The sequence below is a fragment of the Phyllobates terribilis genome, unplaced genomic scaffold (genome assembly GCF_046119375.1).
Source record: "Phyllobates terribilis strain yellow unplaced genomic scaffold, ASM4611937v1 Scaffold_2__4_contigs__length_985480577, whole genome shotgun sequence".
Classification (NCBI taxonomy): domain Eukaryota; kingdom Metazoa; phylum Chordata; class Amphibia; order Anura; family Dendrobatidae; genus Phyllobates; species Phyllobates terribilis.
Window position 1 is genome coordinate 134,237,791 of NW_027362762.1, and position 22,129 is coordinate 134,259,919.

The following is a 22,129-nucleotide window of genomic DNA, read 5'->3' on the forward strand; positions in this document are numbered from 1 at the left end:
CGCTTCTGCAGTAGCAATTCCGCTGCGGAAACTCTTAAAAACGCTTGGTAGAAGGTCTGCCATGTTCCCCAATGATAATCCGAACATGCGGCGGAAATTTCCGCTGCGGATTATCATTGCGGAAAAATCCGCAGCGCTACCAATTATTTTGCGGAATTGCGGCGTTTTCACCGCCATTGACTTGCATTGGACCGCGTGACATCCGCATCACTGCATCTGTACATGCGGATTTTATGCGGTTCAATGTGCGGATGGAGACTCTCCCCCAGACCCGGGTACCTGCCGGCAGCTCGCGATGGTCTAAAAGGATCTGCCATGATGTAATTTAGTCATGTGACGGGTCACGCGACTGCCGACGTCAGCGGTCGCGTGACCCGTCACATGACTAAATGACGTCATGGAAGGTCCTTTTAGACCACCGCTAGACACCGAACGGATCGGATAAGGACAGCAGGGGCCATTTTTTTAGCATTCTTTTACGGTCACACTATATAAATCCATGCCGGTTGTATGGATTTATATAGTGTGACCAAGTTGTCAAGCACTTTCCAAGTGATGCTAAAATTGCTTGGAAAGCGCTTGTCAACCCGCATGCGAAAATGCATCTGAACGCTTCACTTCCGCTTGTTCGTGGCAGGAAAAACTCATGTACAATGCGCATGCGATTTTTCTGCCAGGGAGATGCAAAAACACTCAGGAAAAATCCGGAGCATTTCTGCCTCATGGGCACTTAGGACTATTCTTTCTAGAATTTGGCTATTCATCTGTATGGATTAAAACAACTTGTTCATATGTTCAGGCTTTCAAGGATACCAAGCATGTACATTCTTCTGTTTTTTTTTTTTTGCTAGGAAAATGCTCAATACTTTACAATGTAAGTCTATGGGAAGTCTAAAAAGACACCTGGACATCTTTTAGAAGCCATTTTCCACCTGAAAAATGCTACGGTTTTCTTCATTGCTTTATAGATTTAAAAAAAATGTCCTGAAAACTCCAGTAAATGTCCAAAAAGCGCTCAGGAAATAACCAAAAAATGCAATAGGAAGATGCTTCAGAATTATAAAACGCCGGAGAAACGAAGCAATTCCAGGAGCATCTTCTGCATGAAAAACGGAAGTTTTTGACTGCCAGAAAAAGACAGTGAGGGCAATGTTCAAAGTGTTTGGCATGGGGTAACAATGTAACGGGCTTCCTTATTTTTTTGCTCCTTCTTGCCATTCATGGATTGACTTGTTACTGGATCACTTTCCAATCATTCGTACCTATACTGTTTGTCTTGGCTTTCTAGCAAATACTTTTGGGCATGCCATTTATTTAAGCTTGGTTTAGTGGACGCTTACCAATTCCACTAATATGGACCCCACTGTTGCACTGGCATATGTACCACTTGACACCATTCCATTATTCCATTCTTTGTCTCTTACACCTTAAGGCTATGTGCACACTGAATATTCTTGAGGCATTCAAAAATTAAGAGTCTTCAAGTGGAAACCGCTTCAATTTGTCATTTCCAGGAGTGTTTTTTCGCAACCGCTTCGAAGTGACATGCGCTTTTCTCCCACTTTGTGTTTTCAAAAGCCTGAAGCAGAAAAAAAAAATCGCTAATATGATTGAAGATATGACCAGCAAGTTATTTTACAATAGAAATGAATATGAAGAGTCTTTGAAGCATTTTTTTTAATTATTTTTCATGTGCTTTTTTATTTTTCTTCTTTTAAGTGGTTCAGATTCCAAAATATTCCTCCAGAAAGCTCTGTGTACACATAGCCTAAGGCATGGGTCTCAAACTATTCTGGGTATATGGACCGCACGTAGAAAAAAATTTAATATGATGGGCCACATTCTTTGTAGAATGAGATGACATTTCTAGTGATACCATTTTTTCCATACATGTTTTGAGCATTTTCGGCATGTTATTTAATTGTTTTAAATGGCATTAATTGCATAGGTTTTGGTACAGTTTTATAGCTTATTTATTTTTCTCACTTAGCTAGTGCTATTAATTCCACAGCAATTCACAGACCTTATCGGCACTGTCCCTATTGGGGCTCACAATCTACATTCCCTATCAGTATGTCTTTGGAGTGTTGGAGGAAACCGGAGAACCCAGAGGAAACCCACACAAACACGGGGAGAACATACAAACTCCTTGCAGATATCGTCCTTGGTGCGATTTGAACCCAGGACCCCAGCGCTGCAAGGCTACAGTGCTAACCACTGAGCCACCATACTGCCCTTGGGTTGTTACGGATGCGGCAATAACAAATGTGCACCTTTTTGTTTACTTCAGTTTGTACATAAAAGATCATACTGCAGTAATGTCCCCCATCCTGGTCCTCATACTGCAGTAATGTCCCCCCATCCTGGTCCTCATACTGCAGTAATGTCCCCCCCATCCTGGTCCTCATACTGCAGTAATGTCCCCCCCATCCTGGTCCTCATACTGCAGTAATGTCCCCCCCATCCTGGTCCTCATACTGCAGTAATGTCCCCCCATCCTGGTCCTCATACTGCAGTAATGTCCCCCCCATCCTGGTCCTCATACTGCAGTAATGTCCCCCCATCCTGGTCCTCATACTGCAGTAATGTCCCCCCCATCCTGGTCCTCATACTGCAGTAATGTCCCCCCATCCTGGTCCTCATACTGCAGTAATGTCCCCCCATCCTGGTCCTCATCTTGCAGTAATGTCCCCCCATCCTGGTCCTCATCTTGCAGTAATGTCCTCCATCCTGGTCCCCCATATTGAAGTAATGTCCCTATCCTGTAGTAATCTCCTCAATTCTGATCCCCATATTGCAGCCATGCCCCCCATCCTGATCCCCGTATAGCAGCCATATCCCTCATCCTGGTCTCCATGTAGCAGCCATGTCCCCCACCCTGGTCCGAGGACGCACATTCAATTGGAGAGAATCCCTGGCATGAGCGACCCCCTGGAATGGGCCGCATTATTACGGGAGCTCACTTGCCTGAAGGCCACATGAAACGTGTTTGAGATCCTTAGCCTAAAGGCCCTGTCACACATAGCGACGCTCCAGCGATCCCGACAACGATACGACCTGTCAGGGATCGTTGCTGCGTCGCTATGTGATCGCTGGTGAGCTGTCAACAGGCAGGCTCACCAACGATCAGGGGAGCAGCGACATCGTGGAAAGAATCTTTCCACGATGTCCTGCTCCTGGTTACCAGCCTGCTGAAGCAGGAGCAGGCTGGTAACCATGATAAACAGCGTGTTACTAGGGGCACAAGCATACCTAGTAACCTGTTGTTTATCATGGTTACCAGCCTGATCGCTGCTCCTGCTGGTCACACACAGCGATGTGTGCTGACCAGCGGGAGGGCAAAGACCAAAAAATGGTCCAGGACATTCTGCAGTGATCAGCGACCTCACAGCAGGGGCCTGATCGCTGCAAAGTGTCACACATAGCGACATCGCTGGTGAGGGCGCTGTTGCGTCACCAAAACCGTGACACAGCAGCAATCTCGCTATGTGAGACGGGGGCTTAAGGCTTTTGTGAACATATCTTTTTAAGAAGTGATCTAATCTATGCTCTAAATCACTTTCATTTCCCCTGCTGGACAAGCCTTTTATCCAGTGTTGTAGCTAGAGTCTGATGAACCCCGGTGCAAGATTTGGACTGGGTTCCCCCCATCCTAATTTATATATACCCTCATCCTGGTATATATATATACCCTCATCCTGGTGTATATATATATATATATATATATATATATATATATATATATATATATATCACCCATCCTGGGTTGCCGCTGTTCTTTAATGTGTAGAAAAAAAATAAACCATTATACTCACCAGATACAAACATAGAAGTCATGAGGCCCCATAGCAGAAGTATAATGCACTTCCCATAGAACTCCATATAGTATAGTGCACAGCCATAGTCAACCATGTAGTAGTATGGTCACGGGCACTGTGTACTCACGGATTTAAAAATAAATAAATACTGACCTTCCCCGCCACGCAATGTCCTCTTCTGAAGCCGGCAGCTGACTTCAGTGTGTAAGCGATGGGAGCGCATGACGTCACTGCCATGCTCCCCCGGTCACGTGCGTGCCGATGTCAGCTGCTGGCCTCTGATTGGCTGGCAGTGTGTATTGCCGCGCACGAACCCGATGGGTCTGTGCGCGGCAATACACTTCAGCTGAAGTATTTGCGGTCATTACGCCCCTGCTTTTATCATGTGTATTTTTTTTTTTGCTTTCTTTCAGACGAGTTAGGGCTTGTTTAGATAAACGTATTAAATGGCGGTGTACTAATCATATACAAAACTGATAGCATACGGACAGCACACTGACCAATATGCATGCCAAAGTGGTAATTCACATACACGTTTTTACACATGGATTGAAGCATGCACTACTTTGATCCGTATTCTGGATCAGACTCGCCTATTATAAATCAATGGGTGCATTAAAAAAAAACAAATCACATATTGGCTCATATCCTGATGTCATGTGTTTTTCATGGATACGTTACAATTATAGAGCTTGGAAAAGGTATTTGTCCTTTATTACGTACGCCAACAGTGATGAAAATTCGTCTTTTTTTCTGGACGTAAGGGTATGTGCCCACGTAGCGTTTTACAAGCATATATGCTGCGGAATTTCCACAGCGTAAACGCTTGTGAAACGCTAGGTAATCCGCCCCCCCATGGTCCCCAAGGGGAATCTGCAAGTTCTATGCCCATGCTGTGGATTTTTCCACAGCGTTTTTGATGCGGGCAAAAAGCCGCAGCATGTCAATTAATTTTGCGTTTCCGCAAGGGGAATTGCCTTTGCAATGCAATAAAAAACGCAAGGCAATTCCGCATGCGTTTTTCCGGGAGAGGACATGCGGAAATGAAGCAGAAATTTTCTGCTTCATTTCCGCAACGTGGGCACATAGCCTAAAATTGATGATTTTGCATACGCACATGGGAACACACAGCCTACGTCCACCTAGATGGTCTAGAATAGATCACTACTGCTCCTATTATTTCTGCATATAATTGTTGATTTCTTCAGCTTTTTTATCGTAGTGTCTCAAAACCTGATGAGCAGTCTGATACCTTCACATCTCAAATATTACATGCTTCTTGACTATAAATATTGTAGTAATCATGCAGATTTTGGCATTGCATATTTGTTTTATTGTTCTTTTTCTTATATCATCATGTTTCTATTTCTGTTGTTTGTAACCTTTTTAATAAAAAAAAAAGTTTTAAATCTTTTTAATTAAGTCTACATGTAGAATATTCAGGTTTTTTTTTTTCTTTAAAAAAAAAGTAATCTTTAACATAATTTCATCTATTGTAAGTATTTATTATGAGTGTCAAGATGGATTGATTGAACATGGGACTGTTACTCAACACAAAGACGACAAAGATATTGACTACTGCCAGGTACGACGGGACACATTTAAGATGGATGGAGATGAACTGGAAGTTGTAAAAGACTTCAACCTATTAGGATCGATGATAACTTAAGATGCAGCAACACCAGAAATCAATAGGAGAATAGCTATTGGCAAACAATGAAATCACTGGGCAAGGTCTTCAAATCGAGGAACATTTCACTGGCAATTAAGACAAGGCTCATACATAGTTTGGTCTTTTCCGTGGTACCATATGGATGCAAAACCTGGGCGATAGAGAAACAAGACAGAAGAATCGACGCCTTCGAAATGTGGTGCTGTAGAAGGATGTTATCAATACCATGAATGGCAAGAACGATTCTTTCACTAACCAGTGGTCAATATTCAGATTCACATATATTCCATGCAACCTTACAGCTGCGGCAAGAACCACTGACCATTTGATAAAGACTCTTGGAGCCACTGGCAGACCAAATGGAAATGGAATATCAGACCCCACCTGAATGGCCAACCGAAAAAACTTGCGATGGGCTGGCAGAATTGGAATGTGCAGATACGCATTCTGAAGATCTATGCTTGCCAGGAAAGTCCTCCTTCTGGTGAATCCCTATCACAGACCAGATAGTTTCCATCTTAAACTTTTTTTATTCTAGAAAACTGTTTAGAAAGGTTAGATCTATAACCAGATGCCATTTTGACCCCTGGTTTGGGGGCTGTAAAAACTAGGGAATAGACTTATGACCTCTTTTGCTGAACTAGAACTTTTTACAGAGTCCCTTTTTGGAGGAAGTCCTGTATCAGATGGCAGATCAACAGATTCTTGCCATGATTTAAAAGGAAACCATTTGGAGGATAATCCTTTAGCACTAGAGAATACCCCCTCCTCACCTCTGACATGAACCCAAGGTCTGAAGAGGTAACTGACGACATTGAGAAAAATTGGATAATCTTCCTCCTATGGGTAACTGATCACTGGCGTCATAATTGTGATGTTTGACAGAAGGATGACTTGTTCTTTGCAGAGACCGTCTCCGGCTTTGGCCTGGACTGCTTCCTTTTTGTTTATCTTCTTCTAAATCTGGGGCAATTCCTTCTTTAAGAACCAAATAGCTTAAGGGTTCTCTTAAGTTGCGGAAAAGAGAATCCCTTACCCTCACTTAATGACTTGAGTATCTCTATCTGTCGACCAAAAAGACATGAAGGTTGATCTCTTCTCTTCCCACTCCCTATTCCAAATTAATGGACAACTGGCTAAGCCAGATTCTCATTGCTTGGCAACTGGAACAGATTCTAAGGCGATTTTGGAGGCAGATGTCATAGATCTCTTTGGAAAGAAAACTGCCATCCTGTCCATTGAGTCCTTTAGAAGGGAAGACTCTTCTAAAGGAAAAATCTACAACTGACAGCCTATCCCTTTGCCAGGTCGGGCCACATTAGGAGTTGCATCCCAGTATGCCATATATTTAGGATCTACTTTATAGATAGCCCTGAACCTGACTTCTAGGTCCAACTTTTGCTGACTTTGCCCACTCCTTTTGCAGACACTCATTCAGAACGGGGACAGAACAGGAGCTCTATGGAACGCTCGCTCTGTCTGCAACAAAATTTTATAAATCCATGATCTTTTCATTACTAACAAACTTTCCTTCCACAGAATCACCGAAATCTGTCTCACTGCCTCTGACTCAGCCTCTCCAGCTGCACTTTCGTAACGTGGATTCCATCTTTCTCACACCTCGTGCCCCATTGGCAAGCATGGCGGAGGAGTTGGTTTTCTCCTGTCAGATAACTGCTCCTTCACCCAAATTCCACTGCCACCCTCCATTACACTCCCTTCTTTTGAGGTGCACTGTGCGCGCATCTATTCCCCCTCCATCTGCCCCCCCCCCCCAGACTCTGTATCTAGACTTTCTCTTTCTTTTTTTGGAGGAGCAGACATCTAGAAATAAACAATAGCAGGCACATACCCCCTGTGTAGGGGCTCACGTCAACCACAGGCACCCAAATACCTCTGCAAACAGAGAGCAGCTGCCTGGCAAAAGTGCACTGACTAACAGGCAGTGGTGCTTTAAATATGATGTCTCACTGACGTCATTGGCTGCACATGCGCTTGCAGGATTTAGAAGATGCGCACCTCTAAAAGCGCGCTTCGGACCAGACGCCGGGCGTATGCACAGGTTGCCTGTCTTTCACACTGACTTTATACTCTATCGCATACGCACGAGGCTCCTGCCGCCAGTTCCTGGAGAGAAAGATCAGCTCAGTAGCGATATCAAGACAGCAGAAGGAGACATGTAATGGAGGATACACCAATGCCATACAGACACACCAACCTGGGCACAATCTAAAACTGCTATGACTGAGGGACAACGTATAATTGAATACAGTCAGCTCCGTCTTCTACCCCGAGGGACAAGAGAGCCCCTCTTGTATACAGGGAGGAATACAGTTTTACTCCCCTTATTGTGTAGGATTGAGGAGTGATAAATTACTTGCGATTAATTAGTTTTAATTGCTTATTAACATATCTTCTATTTCTAGCTAGGGGTAAATTATTAATCCATTAAATGCTGCCGTAGGATGCCCAGGAAAGAAAAGTTTTTTTTTTTATTGTTTTTTTTTTTACAAAGAATATTGTAGTAAAACATAAAACAAAATTATATCAATTGGTATAAACATAATTCTACAGGCTGACAGAATAACGCTTACATTTTTTGCACAGTACAGTGAATAGCATCAAATTTAAAAAAAAAAAAATTTCATTTTTTTCCCCTATTTCTTTCCATGAAAAGTTAATACATGCTGGGCAATAAGTTATTTGTACACCCAAAATTGTGGCACTATCAAATACAACTTAAAAAAAAAAAACAAAACTAAAAACTAGCACTCATATGGCTACATCAAAGCAAAAAAAAAAGGGAAAGTTATTGGTCTTGGATTGCAATCCTAAAAAAAGAAAAAAAAAAAAAGGCAATGAAAAAAGCATTTAGCCCTTTTTAAACAAAACCAGTCACCTTGAAATATGCTATTTACCTGCAGATATAGGGTTAATCTGCATTAAAATAGCGTTACAATGCAGCCCAGCCACGTTACTGAAAGTGCGGCTCCCAGAAGAAAATCAAGTTAACTTATTTCCTCCTTGGAGCCACCGGCTTTCAGTCATGGGGGCGTACATGGGGCGGATACAGTCGCATCTCAATATATATTGTAAGCAGTGGCTGGAAGCAAGCCCCAGGACTTTGACATCGTTTCGCTCTGAAACGATGTGCCGGGGCATGCTTAGAGTATAGTGAATGGGGCTTTGTTCGTGGCAGGTAGAGGCAGATGATGACTGAATAAGACAGCAATCATCTGCCAGGAATGGATCAAGTTCAGCTCCCGAGCCTGCTGCATTCCTCCACTACCTACGAGGCCATAGGTGTGCGCCGCTAGTCGTTAAGGGGTTAATAAGTACAAGCATTCCCAAGTTATTGTCATGTAAAATAACATAACAGATTTGAAGATGGGGCTGCAATTACAGTTGCTATTACTTTTCCATAAACCGCTTTATTTTTGGAAACCAGTACATAGAATTATGGAGAGGTTGTCCACAGGAATCAATGCGGATTTTGTGTTTTAAAAGTGCACTGGAAAAATAAAATCTAATCAGTTTCTTTGTGCAAACTTTCCGTAAGGTCGCATTCATGAATCACATACCAGTTCTGGCCATGTTTTTTATACCCATTATAGACTATAGAGCTATTCACATGTTTATGATCATTTTGTGGACTGTGTGTCCGAAAAAAAAGAAAATAATTGAGACCTGCCTGTTTTTGATCTGAGTCACAGATGAAAATTACCCATACAAATGTACGGGTCCATGAAAACCACCGGCAGCAAAAGGATGGCATCAGTGCGTAATCTGTAATGGACGTTGTAATGAATAGTAGAAGCTTGAAGTTGTTGTTTATTTTTTCATCAGTGAAAGTCACTGATAAAACATTGATGGTAAAAACTGACGCACGGACCAAATACTGATGAAACTTGTTCTTAAGGGTTTTGGATCCAACGGTCTGTATTTTTACATATTAGAAAAATCAAGGACATCTGAATTAAGTCTTAAAGGGATTGTTTGGTCTAAACAGGAAAGTCTGCAGTGACTACGTGACAGGGGTATAATACAAGCACTGTCCCAATTCCCCTGTATTCTCTGAGCGAGTGGACTATCACTTGATTCCATGTATGTGATTCACATGCTTGCAGTCACATGCCTACTAGACTCTCCCGCTTCTCAATGTTCAAGCAGAGTAGTCAAGATGGCACATGAGTGCAAGTATGTAAATCACATACATGCGGTCATAAGACTGCCCACCCGCAGAGGAATACAGGGAATCATGACTGTGTGTGATTCACACATTGTCAGGATTCAGCACACTGCAGTCACAGTGTGTCTGTAGCCTTTTCTTCTTAGGCCACGGCCCCACTATCAGTATTCAGTCAGTATTTTTTCTAAGGAGTGGGAGCCAAAACCAGGTGAGGAACAATCAGAGAAGAGGTATAATAGAAACAAGTGCACAAATTCTGCATTTATCACCCACTCCTGAGAAAAAATACTGACCGAATACGGATAGTGGGGCTGTGGCCTTAGACTGGACATCCCCTTTAAGAAGTTGTCTAGCTACACCACTCTTTTCCAAAGCGTCCTAAGTTAATGCTTGACCACAAGTAGATGGTTTATACAGTTTATTAAATCATAGGCATCGGCTGTATAGTATTTACGAGAGATGAAATTGTGTTGCGGAGTCCAATAATGGTTCTGCCCTGTAGCAGGTTAGTGGAGTGTGTGGGGCTGTGTCCTGTTACTGCATGTTGCTCCAGTGCGACTCTTCGGGGAACACGGACCTACACTTTTGATAATATATTGCACCTCTACTTTCTCTGGTACTTTTTATATATGCACTCGGTTTTCTGGCCATTGTTTCAACTTATTAGTCATGTACATTTTGTAAATATTCAGTAAAAAAAAGTTACAACTTTTTCTGTGTTTTTTTTTCTTTTTCTAAATTGTACTAATCCGATGAACCAATGGCGCCACAGGATGAGGACTGCTGAAATCTCGCCAGCCCTGTCCGAAGGTTGGTTATTAATACTTCGAGATCAGGCAGCTTCGCATATCCACGAAATAAGTCTGCAGAAGCGAGGACATATGACATGTACTTGGCCTGTCTGTCCTCTGGCATCCGCCGACATTGTCCTGCAACTGCACTGCCAAATCCATCCATGTCATGCAGATCTTCAACTCCTTCATGTTGAAAACTTGACTGGCTTACTCGGCAGGGGAAGAGACTAATCAACCGCCTTCTAACTGGTGTGATCATCTCAGAAGGTCCAGAATGGTGTCCTGATGGCTGGTCATACTCCTCCGACCTTAGAGTTTCAGTCTCTTCCACCAATGAATCTTCTGTGACGTTATCATCATCTTGATTCTCAGGATTGTCCTGCTGTTTCGGTGGCTTTACTTCAGTTCTAAAAGTAAAAAGAGGAATTAGTCTTGCAGCCCCAATTCAGTTTGGAGTCCTAACATAGATTTATGCTCCATCACCCAGTTTTTCCTGACTAGGTGTCTCCACTACACTCTACACAGAGGAGTGGAGATCCCACTCCCCTATCTCTGCATCACACCCTCAAAAGAAAAAGCAGTAAAACACCCACGAGTCTAGTTTCTGTGTTTTTCTCCACCTCTCCGTCACTGTTCTGTCCCTCTTATCTCCATAGACTTCCAGGGGCAGTGTGCGATCTCTCAAGACAAATTTTTGCAGTTTTGCAAGTGAATGTTTATTTCAGGGAGCAAGAGGAAAGAGAACTGACTCATAAATGGAGAAAAAAAAAAAGCTTAATTCTGTAAATTACAAAATTTCTTTGCTTGTACTATTGATTAATACAATGTTGGTTGAAACAGCACCGACCATGAAAAATTGTTTCTTTCCTGCCCTCAAAATTACAGTTTACGCTCCAAAAAAAAAAAATTCTCTCTCTCTCTCTCTCTCTCTCTCTCTCTCTCTCTCTCTTACAGACCAAAAGTTTGGACACACCTTCTCATTTAAAGATTTTTCTGTATTTTCATGACTTTGAAAATTGTACATTCACAAAGTAGCCACCTTTTGCTTTGATGACTGCTTTGCACACTCTTGGCATTCTCTTGATGAGCTTCAAGAGGTAGTCACTGGAAATGGTTTTCACTTCACAGGTGTGCCCTGTCAGGCTTAATAAGTGGGATTTCTTGCCTTATAAATGGGGTTGGGACCATCAGTTGTGTTGTGCAGAAGTCAGGTGGATACACAGCTGATAGTCCTACTGAATAGACTGTTAGAATTTGTATTATAGCAAGAAAAAAGCAGATAAGTAAAGAAAAACGAATGGCCATAATTACTGTAAGAAATTAAGGTTAGTCAGTCCGTCCGAAAAATTGGGCAAACTTTGAATGTGTCCCCAAGTGCAGTTGCAAAAACCATCAAGCGCTACAAAGAAACTGGCTCACATGAGGACCACCCCAGGAAAGGAAGACCAAGAGTCACCTCTGCTTCTGAGGAATTATTTATCCGAGTCAGCGGCCTCAGAAATCGCAGGTTAGCAGCAGCTCAGATTAGAGACCAGGTCAATGCCACACAGAGTTCTAGCAGCAGACATATCTCTTCAACAACTGTTAAGAGGAGACTTTGTGCAGCAGGCCTTCATGGTAAAATAGCTGCTAGGAAAGTACTGCTAAAGACAGGCAACAAGCAGAAGATACTTGTTTGGGCTAAAGAACACAAGGAATGGACATTAGACCAGTGGAAATCTGTGCTTTGGTCTGATGAGTCCAAATTTGAGATCTTTGGTTCCAACCACCGTGTCTTTGTGCGACACAGAAAAGGTGAATGGATGGACTCTACATGCCTGGTTCCCACCGTGAAGCATGGAGGAGGAGGTGTGATGGTGTGGGGGTGCTTTGCTGGTGACACTGTTGGGGATTTTTTCAAATTTGAAGCCATACTGAACCAGCATGCCTACCACAGCATCTTGCAGCGGCATGCTATTCCATCCGGTTTGCATTTAGTTGGACCATCATTTATTTTTCAACATGACAATGACCCCAAACACACCTCCAGGCTGTGTAAAGGCCCCGTCACACTAAGCGAGATCGCTAGCGAGATCGCTGCCGAGTCACAAGTTTTGTGACGCAACAGCGACCTCCGTAGCGATCTCGCTACGTTTGACAAGTAGCAGCGACCAGGCCCCTGCTGTGAGATCGCTGGTCATGTCGGAATGGCCTGGACCTTTTTTTGATCGTTGAGGTCCCTCTGGGTAGCATGCATCAGTGTGTTTGACACCTTACCAATGACCTCGTTGGCGACAGACACAGAAACACATAGGCATACATCGTTACACAGGTCGCCACGGGTCGCCGCATCGTTGGGAAGATCTGACTGTTTGACATCTCACCAGCGACCACATAGCGATGCAGAAACGATCCCTGTCAGGTCGTATCGTTGTCGGGATCGCTGTAGCATCGCTAAGTGTGACGGTACCTTAAGGGCTATTTGACCAAGAAGGAGAGTGATGGGGTGCTATGCGAGATGACCTGGCCTCCACAGTCACCAGACCTGAACCCAATCGAGATGGTTTGGGGTGAGCTGGACCGCAGAGTGAAGGCAAAAGGGCCAACAAGTGCTAAGCATCTCTGGGAACTCCTTCAAGATTGTTGGAAGACCATTTCCGGTGACTACCTCTTGAAGCTCATCAAGAGAATGCCAAGAGTGTGCAAAGCAGTCATCAAAGCAAAAGATGGCTACTTTGAAGAACCTAGAGTATAAGACATATTTTCAGTTGTTTCACACTTTTTTGTTAAGTATATAATTCCACATGTGTTAATTCATAGTTTTGATGCCTTCAGTGTGACTGCACAATTTTCAAAGTCCTGAAAATACAGAAAAATCTTTAAATGAGAAGGTGTGTCCAAACTTTTGGTCTGTACTGTATATATATTAATTTTTTTTTTAAATTACTGTTAAAGTAGAGAGTGATATAAACAAAGCTGCCATCAATCCAATGTCAAAGAGTTGTGCAGATACCTTTTTGTGTCTTGCTACAAAAAAAAACTGGATCAGTTTTTTTTTTTTTTTTTTTTACATTTAAGTCTATGGAGAATGGATCCGTTAAGGAGGATATCCGGGACTTTGTAAGGAAAGGAAAAAAAAAAAAGTGCCTACGTACTACCTGCCTGTTGTGCAAGGCGCTGTTCTTCGCCGGCACAGAGTGGTCTCAGTCCGCTCCTGTCAGCGATTCAGCTGCCTCTGCTGACGCCACGTAGACAGAGCGGTGGCTTCTTTTCTGCCCTGCTCTATTTAACGGATCAGTTTTTCATAGGCTTCAATGTTAAAAAAAACAGATCCAGTTGAAATTATTATTTTTTTTTTTTACCCGGACAAAAAAAAAAAATGTCTGCACAATTATTTTGTCAGTACATTGTTGCTGGATCTGTTCTAACGGATGATTACTGGACATGTGAACAGAGCCTTACTAAGGTGAATCTCCTAAAAGGTTTGGTCACAGAGGACAAAACGGTAAATGTAATCAGTTATCAGGTTGGAGGTATGAGACATACTTACCGCTGGGGTAACCTGCTTGGCAAGAGCTCGTCATGATCCTGCAATCGCGGTCTCTTTGAAGTAATGGACTCCTTTTTATCCAGATCCTTTATTCTTATGGAATCATCTGTCAGAATTTTAAATACAATATTAGTTTTACGTAAAATAAACTATTGTCTCATTATCAAAACTGAGAAGCAGTATCAGTGATTTTTCATCAGCCAAAACAACGAGCGTCTCCAAAACAAGAACAAGTGTCAATCTTTCAATTATAGTTTTTCTTTGTATGTTCCACTCGTGAAAAATGACTGACGTCTGAATGAGCCCTGACTAAAGTAGGGACTGTAGCTAGCTTGATCACTGCAGTCTAACCAACAGCAGCATTTAACTGGCGCAATCGCAAAGAGCAACTGTTGTGGTGCCCATCTGCCTTGCCCACCTACTGCGAGGAGCCAATGAGGTGCACTTCGCTTGTTATTACTACTATATACTGCAATACTGCTGTATTGCAGTATATAGTACAAGTCATAAAATGATCCCAGGTTCAAGCCCCTAGAGAATTAAATAAAAATAAAGTGAAAATAAATTGAAAAAAAAAAAAATGCTATTAAAAAACTTAAAAAAAAAAAAAAAAAAAAAATAGAAAAGTTTGAACCACTCATTTCCCAAATCAAAAATAACGTCTAGCTGTGTTTGTTACAGTCCAACCTATGAAACTATGAAATAAATTAATACATATGGTATACACGGTAAAGAAAAAGCATTCTGAGGTACATACAATGGTGACCGGAAAAAGGCATCAATAATAAATAAACCACCACAACAAATAAATGCCATGTACCGCACCTACACCCAACCTTCATTACTGAACTCAAAGAAAAATATAGATTTTTATCCCAATCTACATTTCACAGTCATGGCTAAAAATGACAGCAACCTATGGAAGTATATAACACAAAATAATGCACACACAGAAAGGAAAAGCAGAATGTCACTCACATCATCTTGTATGTACTCCATTACTGTACTGCTTTTGGCCAAGTTCCCACAATGAATATTTGCTGCGTTTTTAATGCAGCATCTTACAGTTCCAGCAAAGTGAATGGGATTTATAAAAATGCATTTATTTTATGCAGTGTAAACTGACCTGCGGTGCATTTTTTAAGTCTCATCAAAGCCAAATACAAGAAAGTATATAAAAAAAAAAAAAAAAAAAAAAGCTTTTTTTTTTGCTGCTGTTTGTGTCTTTTTGGTATGTCATGCTTTAAATGAAACACGATAAAAACGCTTGTAAAAACCACACCATGAAAAAAACGAAAAGTAGCGAAATTTAGCTAACTGGTGCAGAAAATCTGCAAGATCAGAAATTCAAATATTTAGGGAAACAGTCACAAGCCACGGCTCCACTATCAGTATTCAGTCAGTATTTTTTCTCAGCAGTGGGAGCCAAAACCAGGAGAGGAACAATCAGAGAAAAGGTATAATAGAAACAAGTCACCAATTCTGCATTTATCACCCACTCCTGGTTTTGGCTCCCACTACTGAGAAAAAGTACTGACTGAATACCGATAGTGGGGCCGTGGCTTTAGGATCATTCACAAATCTGATTTTTCCATGTACCAGAAAAATGGACTGATTATTCTGATCAGAGTGTGGTCAGTATATCATCAGTTTTTTCTCGGACTTGACTTAAAGAAAAAAAAAAAACAAAAAACAAAAACTTTCTTCACCTTCTTCATTCTGACAACAGTCCATGAAAATTGTCCGAGTGAGGCCTGATCAAAATTGGACATCCGTGAAAAATCACAGATATGTGAATGGACCCATAGACTATTAAAAGTACGAGTGCCATCCGTGAAAACCAAGGATAGCACTCATACGTGAAAATCGGACGTCTACATGAGCCCTCAGTCACTAGAAATGGAGGCCGGCATGTCCCTTTAGCCAAATAGAACTACGGTCAATTTCGATTACAAAAATCACTCCATGTAAAAACTGCTGCGGCCAATTCCAAAGTCTGCATTTACCCTAAATATAGCATGCCTGAGAATAGTCATTTAACAGCAACATCCTATAAGCATAAAGCAATGTTCCTGATTAAGACAGATCATGAGGATATGTCAGATATTGAGATTGTTGGGGCCGATGAGATACGGTGACACCACAAATGAGCTTCAGTCAGGAAAGCTAATGAAATAGTATTACAGGCTGACATCAGTCAGTGTGAGAAAAATAAAATATGGAAAAAGCTGAACAAAATAGTAACTGACTGGAAGACAAGATTACAGTATCCACAAGATATACCTGAAGTTTTCCAATTTCTCAAGGGTTCATGAGGATTATTCTCTGCCTGAAAGCATAAAATAGGAAGGTCAGTAAGAAAGAAGATTGATAAAGTTGTAGACTTTCCTGCAGACACAATTAACTTTAAAATAACAAACTTTGCTTTACTTATTCTTACACTTACCCTTAAGAGTTCAGCAGCTCTACTTCGTGATTGACTGCAGCGCTGTCCATGTGGAGTCACCACTGCAGCCAAACAACACCTACAGAGAGACACTGCTGGACCAAGGAGGGCAAGAAAAGCTTAGTTTGTTTTTTTTTCTTTTAAAGCTAACAGTATCTGTGGGAAAAAGTTTTCTGAAATAGGACAACCCCTTTAATATTTAATTTTCTTATTATATCTCTGGTTTTTATTTTAGAGCTTTAACTTTTCATCTTCCTTAGTGCCAGCTTGGATCTATATTTCTCACTGGCAGGTAGATTTCGTAACTAAATCATTTTTCACACCAATTTCAAAGACAACATAGTACCTAGCTCTACTTTTCTATGTATATGAACAAAAATAAAGACATGCTGTTATCAAATAACCCCACTGTACAAGTAAGAAATATTGGGGCATTTTTATCAAGCTAAACTCTCGCGAATTCTGGAGCAATTTATGCAAAAAAAACCCTCCAACCCTGAAATTAAAGACTTGCGCCATATTTGTGTTTTTGACAATTTTTGTACATTTTTCAGCTGAGAGCCGAATTTGGTGAAAACAGGAGATCCTGATGGAGTGTCAGCGTGGCAGTGTGTGTGACCCTGTGTGCCAAAAAAGGGCTAAATTTAGGGTGCACATTCCTGGCACAAAGTAAGCCAACTAATAGTTGCTGTAACTTTAGATTAGATCGGTGCACCAGATTTATCAAACAGCATTTATCACTATGATAAATCTGGGACATTTTAAAAAACTGTTTGGTCTTAATTTCCACAGACTAAAGGTCGACATGTGAAGTGCAGCGTTAAATGACTGCTGACTGGCAACACGTTTGCTGGTCGACAGTTCTTAATGATCCTTTTTACAGAGCTCGATCCGGCTTCAGATGCGCACTGAGCGCTCCGTAACAGATCACTCAGTGCTTACACTGACATTGCTCTCGGCAGCACATATCCTATTTACACACGACGAAGCGATGGAAAAAATTATGGTGTTTGGGCGAACAAAAGCTCATTTCACCCTACAAACGAGTGACTGCACGATTATTGTGAAACACGCTGGTTCCCAATAATAGTGCAGTGTAAAGAAACCTTATGAATTAGACAATATTAATAAATATGCCCCATAATGTCCATACTATTACTGAACAAAGTCTACTGTATAAAGGCCAACATTACAACAATACCTCATAGGAAAATACAGTACACATCTAAGGACTCACAGGTAACGTCTTCACTGACAGTTGTCGCCTACTATGCCCTCTCTTCACAATCCAGCCAGCACTGCTACGAAGTCGTTTCAGTTCAGTGGCTTCTCTCTGCAGAATTAACATAATGTTACAATATGTATATATATATATATACATATACATATATACATATACACATATATACATATACACATATATACATATATACACATATATACATATATATATATATATATATATATATATACACATATATATACATATATATATACACACACATATATATATATATATATATATATATATATATATATATATATATATATATATATATATATATATATATATATACACACATATATATATATATATATATATATATATATACACATATATATATACACACACATATATATATATATACACATACAGTCATATGAAAAAGTTTGGGCACCCCTATTAATCTTAAGCTTAATGTTTTATAAAAATTGGTGTTTTTGCAACAGCTATTTCAGTTTGATATATGTAATAACTGTTGGACACAGTAATGTTTCTGCATTGAAATGAGGTTTATTGTACTAACAGAAAATGTGCAATCTGCATTCAAACAAAATTTGAAAGGTGCATAAGTATGGGCACCCTTATCATTTTCTTGTTTTAAATACTCCTACCTACTTTTTACTGACTTACTAAAGCACTTTTTTTGGTTTTGTAACCTCATGGAGCTTTGAACTTCAGAGCCAGGTGTATGCAATCATGAGAAAAGCTACTTAAAGTGGCCACTTGCAAGTTGTTCTCCTGTTTGAATCTCCTCTGAAGAGTGGCATCATGTGCTCCTCAAAACAACTGTCAAATGATCTGAAAACAAAGATTATTCAACATAGTTGTTCAGGCGAAGCATACAAAAAGCTGTCTCAGAGATTTAACCTGTCAGTTTCCACTGTGAGGAACATAGTAAGGAAATGGAAGAACACAGGGACAGTTCTTGTTAAGGCCAGAAGTGGCAGGCCAAGAAAAACATCAGAAAGGCAGAGAAGAAGAATGGTGAGATCAGTCAAGGACAATCCTCAGACCACCTCCAGAGAGCTGCAGCATCAACTTGCTGCAGATGGTGTCACTGTGCATCGGTCAACTATACAACGCACTTTGCACAAGGAGAAGCTGTATGGGAGAGTGATGCGAAAGAAGCCATTTCTGCAAGCACGCCACAAACAGAGTTGGCTGAGGTATGCAAAAGCACATTTGGAGAAGCCAATTTCTTTTTGGAAGAAGGTCCTGTGGACTGATGAAATCAAGATTGAGTTATTTGGTCATACAAAAAGGCGTTATGCATGGTGGCAAAAAAAACACAGCATTCCAAGAAAAACACTTGCTACTCACAGTAACATTTGGTGGAGGTTCCATCATGCTTTGGGGCTGTGTGGTCAATGCCGGCACTGGGAATCTTGTTAAAGTTGAGGGACGCATGGATTCCACTCAGTATCAGCAGATTCTTGACAATAGTGTTCAAGAATCAGTGATAAATATGAAGTTACAAAGTGGATGGATCTTTCAGCAAGACAATGATCCAAAACACCGCTCCAAATCTACTCAGGCATTCATGCAGAAGAACAACTACAATGTTCTGGAATGGCCATCCCAGTCCCCAGACCTGAATATCATTGAACATCTGTGGGATCATTTGAAGAGGGCTGTCCATGCTCGACGACCATCAAACTTAACTGAACTGGAATTGTTTTGTAAAGAGGAATGTTCAAAAATACCTTCATCCAGGATCCAGGAACTCATTAAAAGCTACAGGAAGCGACTAGAGGCTGTTATTTTTGCAAAAGGAGGATCTACTAACTATTAATGTCACTTTTCTGGTGAGGTGCCCATACTTATGCACCTGTCAAATTTTGTTTGAATGCAGATTGCACACTTTCTGTTAGTACAATGAACCTCATTTCAAGGCAGAAACATTACTGTATCCAACAGTTATTACATATATCAAACTGAAATAGCTGTTGCAAAAACACCAATTTTTATAGAACATTAAGCTTAAGATTAATAGGGGTGCCCAAACTTTTTCATATGACTGTATATATATATACATACACACACACATACATACATATATATATATATATATATATACACACATACATACATACACACACACACGTGCATCTCACTAAATTAGAATATCATCAGAAAGTTTATTTATTTCAGTCCTTCGATACAAAAAGTGATACTCGTATATTATATAGAGTCATTACAAACAGAGTGATCTATTTCAAGTGTTTATTTCTGTTAATGTTGATGATTATGGCTTACAGCCAATGAAAACACAAAGTCATTATCTCAGTAAATTAGAATACTTTATGACAACAGCTTGAAAAATGTTTTTAAAATCCAAAATGTTGGCCTACTGAAATGTATGTTCAGTAAATGCACTCAGTACTTGGTCAGGGATTCTTTTGCATCGATTACTGTATCAGTGCGGCGTGGCATGGAGGCGATCAGCCTGTGGCACTGCTGAGGTGTTATGGAAGCCCAGGTTGCTTTGATAGCAGCCTTCAGCTCGTCTGCATTGTTGGGTCTCTCATCTTCCTCTTGACAATACCCCATAGATTCTCTATGGGGTTAAGGTCAGGTGAGTTTGCTGGCCAATCAAGCACAGTGATACTGTTGTGTATAAACCAGGTATTGGTACTTTTGGCAGTGTGGACAGGTGCAAGTCCTGCTGGAGAATGAAATTCCCATCTACAAAAAGCTTGTCGGCAGAGGGAAGCATGAAGTGCTCTAAAATGTCCTGGTAGATGGCTGCGCTGACTTTGGTCTTGATAAAACACAGTGGACCTACACCAGCAGATGACATGGCTCCCCAAACCATCAATGATTGTGGCCTCTCCACTCTTCCTCTAGACTCTGGGACCTTGATTTCCAAATCAAAATTGGAACTCAATGACTGCCTTCTGGACATCTGTCAAGTCAGCAGTCTTCCCCATGATTGTGGAACCTACTGAAACAGACTAAAGAACCTTTTAAATGCTTAGGAAGCCTTTGCAGGTGTTTTTTGGTAATTATTTTAAATTTACTGAGATAATGACTTGTGTTTTCATTGGCTGTAAGCCATAATCATCAACAGAAATAAACACTTGAAATAGATCACTCTGTTTGTAATGACTATAAATTATAGGAGTTTCACTTTTTGTATTGAAGAACAGAAATAAATTAACTTTTTGATGATATTCTAACTTAGTGACATGCACCTGTATGTACATACATACATACATACACACACACACACACACACACACACTGTAGTGCTAAGATGTTAATGGCCATCAGGAATCCATATTGGTAGCCTGTTTTTAAAGAACCCTTTAAGATATTTCACAGTAACAGTTCAGCTTGTTAGCCTTGTACTTTCTGTAATTTTCCCAACACCTGGACCGAGTAGCTCTAGTATCAATGTTTAGTTTATAGTATCACCCAGTACCACATCGTTCTTTTATCAATGTTTAGTGAGAACGATGCATGTTTATATTCGTTCGCAATATTTGGTGAGAATATGCTGTGTTTATAGAATGGTAAAACATCTGGTACCAGGAGGCTTTGGCACGTTTCATCTCCGGTGATATATTTGATATATTTGTTTGGTGTTAACTGACATCTGAAGAGCTGGCCACTCAGAAGAAAAATACTATATCGAACAAATAGAACCTGTCAGAATTTGTGTAGTATTTGGTTACGCAAACATGTGTTTTCAAACAAGACAAACTAGTGAAGTTTTCAGCTAAGACAGAAGTCTGTTGACCTGTGGACTAAAAGGGGACGCCCTGACGTCGCAGTGTGGATTCATCCCAGGACTTTTTTCTGTCTTCGCTGTTTTGCTTCTCATGGCTGAGGTCTCCCGGACAAATGATGTATGTTGCTCCTGGTGAAGTTTTACCTGTATAGCGTGCGCAGTAAGTAGTTTACCTCTGTGATTTATATTATGCAAAAGTTTACACAATATCACACCGTTTCCTATTTTCTGTAATCATTTAATTATAATAAAAATTAATCGCCTTCTTTAAAGCCGTATCCGAGCCCTTTAAATACTTGGCAAAACACACACTCATACACACATATATACCTACAGTGGGTACGGAAAGAATTCAGACCCCTTTAAATGTTTCACTCTTTGCTACATTGCAGCCATTTGGTAAATTCTAAAAAGTTCATTTTTTTTTTCTCATTAAAGTACACTCTGCCCCCATCTTGACTGAAAAAAAACAAATGTAGAAATTTTTGCAAATTTATTAAAAAAAGAAAAACTGAAATATCACATGGTCATAAGTATTCAGACCCTTTGCTCAAAACTCATATTTAAGTTACATGCTGTCCATTTCCTTGTGATCCTCCTTGAGATGGTTCTACGCCTTCATTGGAGTCCAGCTGTGTTTAATTAAACTGATAGGACTTGATT

General features: G+C 40.7%; 1 protein-coding gene across 2 annotated transcripts in view; it reads right to left on the reverse strand.

Annotated features, from left to right (window-relative positions):
- Positions 1 to 7,951: 7,951 nt before the first annotated feature.
- LOC141197489 (uncharacterized) overlaps positions 7,952 to 22,129 on the reverse strand; it is a 66,662-nt gene continuing 52,484 nt past the window's right edge. For both annotated transcript variants that reach the window (XM_073662695.1, XM_073662694.1), the window contains 4 exons: positions 17,686 to 17,781; positions 16,286 to 16,331; positions 14,003 to 14,108; positions 7,952 to 10,880 (listed from right to left, as the gene is read on the reverse strand). In XM_073662695.1, coding sequence (XP_073518796.1) covers positions 10,424 to 10,880; positions 14,003 to 14,108; positions 16,286 to 16,331; positions 17,686 to 17,781 — 705 coding nt within the window. In that variant the 3' untranslated portion in view covers positions 7,952 to 10,423. The remainder of the gene's footprint in view (positions 10,881 to 14,002; positions 14,109 to 16,285; positions 16,332 to 17,685; positions 17,782 to 22,129) is intronic.